Source organism: Ranitomeya imitator, chromosome 6 (assembly GCF_032444005.1).
Source record: "Ranitomeya imitator isolate aRanImi1 chromosome 6, aRanImi1.pri, whole genome shotgun sequence".
Classification (NCBI taxonomy): domain Eukaryota; kingdom Metazoa; phylum Chordata; class Amphibia; order Anura; family Dendrobatidae; genus Ranitomeya; species Ranitomeya imitator.
Window position 1 is genome coordinate 167,484,586 of NC_091287.1, and position 6,342 is coordinate 167,490,927.

General features: G+C 42.9%; 2 protein-coding genes across 2 annotated transcripts; one reads left to right on the forward strand and one right to left on the reverse strand.

The window, feature by feature from the left end:
• Window positions 1-300: 300 nt before the first annotated feature.
• On the forward strand, window positions 301-2,723 carry LOC138642233 (uncharacterized). Its single transcript, XM_069730277.1, has 2 exons — window positions 301-924; window positions 1,061-2,723. The coding sequence occupies exons 1-2, from the start codon at window positions 578-580 to the stop codon at window positions 1,944-1,946; spliced, it is 1,233 nt and encodes a 410-aa protein (XP_069586378.1). The 5' UTR covers window positions 301-577; the 3' UTR covers window positions 1,947-2,723.
• Window positions 2,724-2,952: 229 nt separating this feature from the next.
• Window positions 2,953-5,544, reverse strand: LOC138642259 (uncharacterized). The gene is made up of 5 exons (XM_069730317.1): window positions 5,431-5,544; window positions 5,277-5,351; window positions 4,803-4,995; window positions 4,470-4,632; window positions 2,953-3,706 (listed from the first exon to the last, which is right to left on the reverse strand). The coding sequence occupies exons 1-5, from the start codon at window positions 5,473-5,475 to the stop codon at window positions 2,953-2,955; spliced, it is 1,230 nt and encodes a 409-aa protein (XP_069586418.1). The 5' UTR covers window positions 5,476-5,544.
• Window positions 5,545-6,342: the final 798 nt, after the last annotated feature.

Sequence of the window (6,342 nt, forward strand, 5' to 3'; positions counted from 1 at the left end):
CTGCTTTAAATAGTACCCAGAAATGGATGGAAACAAAGCACTGGAGAGTGCAGAACTGGCCAGCAGTGAGTCAGTATCTAAATCTCATTGAACACCCATGGAGAGATACTCAGAGAAGGCAGCCTATAAGTCTGTGATTCTTTGATGTACAGCTTGATATGAGCAGGAACCCATGCAGGTTAAACCAGTATTATAAATATGACATGTCATCAAGGTAAACAGATACTTAGTCTAAGTTCACATTTGCGTTGTGCGCCGCAGCGTCGTCGCCGCAACGCACAACGCAAACTAAAACGCACCAAAACGCATGTACAACGCAGCGTTTTGCGCCGCATGCGTTCAACGCATGCGTCGCAAAACGCTGCGGGTTTTTGAAACGCAGTTGCGTTTTTACCAAAAAACGCAGCGTTTTTAGACGCATGCGTTTTTAGTGCAGTGAGTCATTCATCATCCCCCACCCACAATAAAAAGTGTCTACACAATAGATAAAGAACCACCAATGGCTAGAAGAGGGTTGGTGTTAACAAATGTGTATATACCCTGGCAGAGATGAATTCCTCACATTTTGCTGGTATTCATGATGGAGCGAACCATGAACAGTATCTACATGGATATGGATATGGAATTTGCCTTGGCTCATGCCTATGCTGTTGCCTGTTTTAATGAAAGGGAAAGGGAAAGACGGAGATGGAGTCGTCGCCGCTTTTGGATCCACCCTATAGTTGAAGTCCGGGAGAGTCGTGGAGCATACCATTGCTTGTTTGGCGAACTGAATGACAACCGGGAAAAATATTTCGAATATACCCGGATGTCACAGGAGAGCTTCCGCTATCTTCTGCGTCGGGTGGAAGGATCCATTAGCAGGCAGGACACGCAGCTCCGGAGAGCTATTTCCGCAGAGGAACGGCTGCTGGTGACTCTACGGTACGTTGCTGTTTGAATGACTGTGATATCTATTTACTTTTTATTTTATTTTATTAATTTTTTTCAATTGTAATGGTCAATGTACTTTTATAAATTATAATGTGCTTTATTCAAAATTTCTTTATCTTCTTTGCAGTTTCCTGGCTACCGGAGAAACGTTTAGGTCACTTCATTTTCAATTCCGGATTGGAGTCTCCACTCTTTCAGGAATTATTGCTGAGACATGCCGCGCTTTGTGGGATAATCTCCGGGAGGAATATTTACCTGTCCCTACAAGTGCAATCTGGGAGACCAACGCACAGAAATTCAACCAAGTGTGTAATTTTCCAAACTGTATTGGCGCTGTCGATGGAAAGCACATTCGGATTACCAAGCCTGCGAAAAGTGGATCCCTTTTCTACAATTATAAAAAATACTTTTCAACTGTTCTCATGGCAATTGCCGGTGCGGACTGCCGTTTTCTCGCAGTGGACATTGGTGCATTTGGGCGTGCAAATGACTCGCGCACATTTAAAGAGTCGGATATGGGCCAAAAGTTATATGGAAACAATTTTAATTTCCCACAGCCACGACCTCTTCCCCACACCGAAGGCCCGGCGATGCCATTTGTTGTGGTAGGGGATGAGGCATTCCAAATGTCTGCCAACCTATTGAAACCCTACTCCAGTCGGGGCTTGGACCATACAAAAAGGGTTTTCAATTACAGACTGTCCAGGGCCAGAAGGACTGTGGAGTGCGCCTTTGGCATCCTCGTTTCCAAATGGCGGATATTGGGATCGGCCATTAATCTTAAAATTGAAACAGTGGATGAGGTGGTGAAGGCTTGTGTGGTTCTCCACAATTTCATTATGGCCAAAGAGAGAATAAATGTTGAACTGGATGAACCCATAGCCAACCCCTTGCCCGATTACCATGATCATCCTCTGAGGACAAGTGTGGAAATTGCGCAGATGCGTGATCGTTTTGCGGCCTATTTTGTGTCAGATGTTGGCCGTGTGTCATGGCAAGATCAAATGGTGTAGTAATGTTACTTTTGGACTGTCTTCTGATTGTAACTACACCAATAATACCTCTACTGTGACAGTTAGAAATATATTAAAAAAAAATAATTTTCCATTAAATGTGCAATCAAAGTTCCGTTTAGGTTGGTTTGGTATATGTCAAATTTTGCATCTAAGTATAGTTCACAAATTTAATGTTCCTATAAAAACTTGAACCTGTTGTTTTTAAAATATTAAAGAAAAAAGTTTTTAAATTCTATACCGATTCAAATACAATTTTTATACCATAATATTACATATACTTGTTTGTCTGATCGACCTGTATCTTTGTGTTTTACCTGATAAGCAACGATAACAGCGATGTTTTCCAATTGAAACCAGGGTAAATATCTGAAGCGTGGCCCTGCGCTTATCAACATGATGTACGTGGGCCTCTGCATCGTTGTTCGCTGGAGAGATGTCTGTGACAGCTCTCCAGGGACCAACCAGCGGACGCTGCAGTGATCTGCATCATTGTCTGTTTCGCTGCTGCATTAAGTGTGAACACCTCATACAGCAATGAGAGACACCCAAAAAAAGACAAACTAAAAATTGAAAAAATAGTGTCTGACATTGCATATATGAGGTGTTTGAAGCACAAAATATGTGTAGACAGCACATGGCGTGATTTGCCGAGAAAAATTCTGGAAAATAATAGCATAAATAATAACAAATAGTGTTTTTTAAAAATAACATTTTTTATTGGGGGAAAACAGAAAACAAAAAGGGTTCTTAAACTTAGGGGGTTTCCACCTGTGCCACCAGAGGGGAATGGTAGGTGTCTTCTCTGGAATGGTGAGAGAAATGGGAGGATGATGGAGAAGATGACGATGATGGCGAAGAGGAGGATACATAGTCAAGTAGACTTGATGGGAGATCCAAACCCTCCCCAGGGTATACTGGGGAGGAAACCGCCACCTCTGTAGGGGAGGGAGGAGGCAACACAAGCCTTGTTTGGCCATGGCTGCTCCTACTGCGACTCGAGCCCCTACGTTGGTGTTGTCACTGGAACAGCAACCAGAGCCTCTTTGTGTGCCCGTCTGTGTTTCCTCTTTTTTTTTTTTTTTTTGGGTCCTGTGGCAGGTTCCCCAGCATGATGACGCCTACGGGAGGATGAAGGCATGGCAGGAGCAGGAGTCGGCGGCACTATATGGTGCCTGTGGTGGCGTCGCTCGGCACGTGGACCACGGTGGGGTGGCTGGAGTGGCTCTCCAGCAGGAGTGGGAGTCATGCTTGCCAGCGACGGCACTACTGCCATTGTCGCTGACTGCATGACCCCAGCCTGCTGGAGAGCCCTCACGTAGGAAGTGTTGCAGGACTGCATCACTGAAATCTGTAGTTCCGGCGTAAGGTGTTCCACCATGCCCTTAGCAATGGTACTAAAAAAATGTTTTGCCGGATTTGAGAGCTCGGTTTCAATTGTTTCAAGGCGCCGGTCGATATTGGACAGACGAGTGTCCATGTTATCGCTCAACGCCTTGAAACAGTTCTGGAAAACCGTGCTCAAATGCAAAAATTCGGGCATGGTTGGCCTGTCCGAGGCCCGCTGGCGCTGTCGGGAATACCCAAACGAAGGTGCGCCAGAGGCCTCGGCCAGGGGAACACCTGATGTACCGGCTGCCGGTTCACCAGATGGTGGTGCAAGCCTGCTGTCGCTGTGGGAGGGCTGTGATGGATCAGATGGCGATTCATGAAGGACCGCTTCTGCGGGGCGAGCTCTCTCGAGGGTGCTGCTGTGTGTCCTGTGAAAAGATAATGAAAAAATTAGTCTTCAATGAATAACCTCTCCCATACGCCAACTCCTGGAATAAAAATAGCATTACATTACACAATAATACAAATCCTCTGTCTCACAGTCTGTGTGGCCAATAAATAATTTCTGATTGTTATCGCCAGCTGACCGTTAGGGCCGACGATAACAATCATGAACATTCCCGCTGTCAAAGCATTTTGACCGTATACCACTGTGGGTATAAAAATTTTGTAATCGAAAACTCTTTCTGGAAGCTGCCTATGCCACAAAAATAGTTGAAAATTTAATGTCAAGATAAAAAATTAAATAAAAAAAAAACCAGTGATTTCACTGATCTGATTGCAGGAACGACCATGATGTTAGACTCATGTGATCGAGACTTCATCATTATTCCTGCAATCAGAACTACCCTGACTCAGAACTTAACCTGTCATGGACTACAAGGACTCACGCTTAACCCAAAAAATTAACTAATGGCCTATATAGCATTTTAATAGGGATACATTTACGTGGATGGCCAATATGTTACGCTGACTACATGGATGGGCAATACAGTATGTGCCTGTGAAATATACTATGTGGATACGTGGCTAGAACGTGTGGTATGTGGCTGCGATATTGTTACCTGCCAATATACTATGTGGATGCACAATGTACGTGGCTGGGCAATGTACTATGTGTTTGTGCAGTAGGCTATGTGGCTGGGCACTGTAATGGGGCTGTGCAATATGTTTTGTGGACAAAATACTTACTGACGGCGGCCAAGGACTGGTCTTAAGAACTGTAAACATTTGGAATATTTATAGGGCACAGACTTGGCCGCAGCAGCACCACTCTTCGAGCGCTCCTCCTCTGCCCGTAGCCCCTTATTGAAACGGTCCTTGATGGATCGCCATCTGATCCTCAACCTTTTAACTGTGAATGCAAAGGAAAAAAAAGGTTACATATGTAGCATTTGAAATGGATAAAACAACCGTGTGCGATGCAAAACTTTAGGTGTTTATTGCATCACACACGGTTGTGTTTATCCTGGAAAGATGGTGGGTCATAGCAACGTATCTGCACGGCGTATCAGCAATACTCACCAAAGTTGGCTTTGTCCTTTGCAGGAGCTATGTCAAAGCCCTCCCACAGCGACTTTGCCACCTCTACCCACAAACGCCTCAACACCACCTGGTCCATGTGCCGGGAGTCACGGCTGTCCCACAACGGGCCACGCTCCTGGATGCTTGATATGAGGAGCTCCACATCAATGACTCCATGGTCCCGTTGTGAAACCTAGAAAAATTACAAACAGAAAAGGTTACAAATATGCAAATATTAACAAACACCAGCACCTGTCATGATATGTACCTTGGCCCTATCCTTTGTCATTTGATATATGTATATTGATGGTTTCTACACCTGTATTTTTGAATGTTTTGGTTGTTTCACCTTTGCTACCTTCCCCCAATACTTGCTACCCTGAAAAGTTTGAATGTAAGCTTACTAAACATCCCTAGTGAAAGCAGGATGCTAATCAAAAAAAAAAAAAGAAATTGTTTAATAAAAATACTCACTCGCCGTCCTGACGCCACACCTTGGCCCTGACCTCTCTGCTCCCGCTGACTTCCTTCACCCTCACTTGAAGAAGCCTGTAAAAATTGTATAAAGAAATTATTTTAAAAACTACAAATGACTGCGAATAGTAAGGAAATTGACATAATTACTCACCACACTCCCCTGCGCCGATTGGCTCGATTCTGACACAGTGGCCATTGTAGCACGTTTGTTCTGGCATGAAAAAATGAAAAAAAAAAATCAAAACTAAACCTAAATATGGCACATACAATAAAATATGCCAAAAATTTTTTACAACAACCACATTTGACTTTTGACTGATCGGACAAAGCAAAAATAAGAAAGCGACACCACAACGCCATACATTGCAAGAGAAGACAATCAATAGAAGAAACTATACAAGAATAGACCCAAACCAAAAAGCAAAAATAGACACCTATGTCCAAAAATGGACATATCAAAACTTTCTGAAAAAACATTACAGGCACAAAAATACAATGAAAGAGCAAAATAATGAACGCAATACTTTACAATTGCAACAAGACATGATCCTAAAAAACAACATCTTGTGACATCTAACCACAGAAAGACAAAAGGCAATAAAAACCATTCTAGATAACAAGCAATAAACATTACGGGTCAACCGCTGTAAAAATATACAGCAACCCAAACATAAACCATAGCCAAATAGAAAATAAAACACATGGAATTTTTAAAAAAGGCCACCACCAAAAATAATATAAACAAATAAAAATTATACTACACACTTCGCAATGCAATCAGTCAATGAAGGAAGATATATGCCATACGGAAAACGACGTAAAAACATCAGCGATATTTTTTAAAATAAAGGGAAAGTACAATTGAAACTATAATGGCATAGCAGCAGCACGGAACTATACAATACAAAGACATCATAAATGTTGCCCCCCCACCAGCAAGAAAATACACTCAAGGAAAGAAAAAATAAAGCCAACAGCATAATCCAAAACACAGCAAGACATGAGCCAAGAAAATGCCACACAGTTACCACCAACAATAGAAACCAGAAAAACATGCACCAGA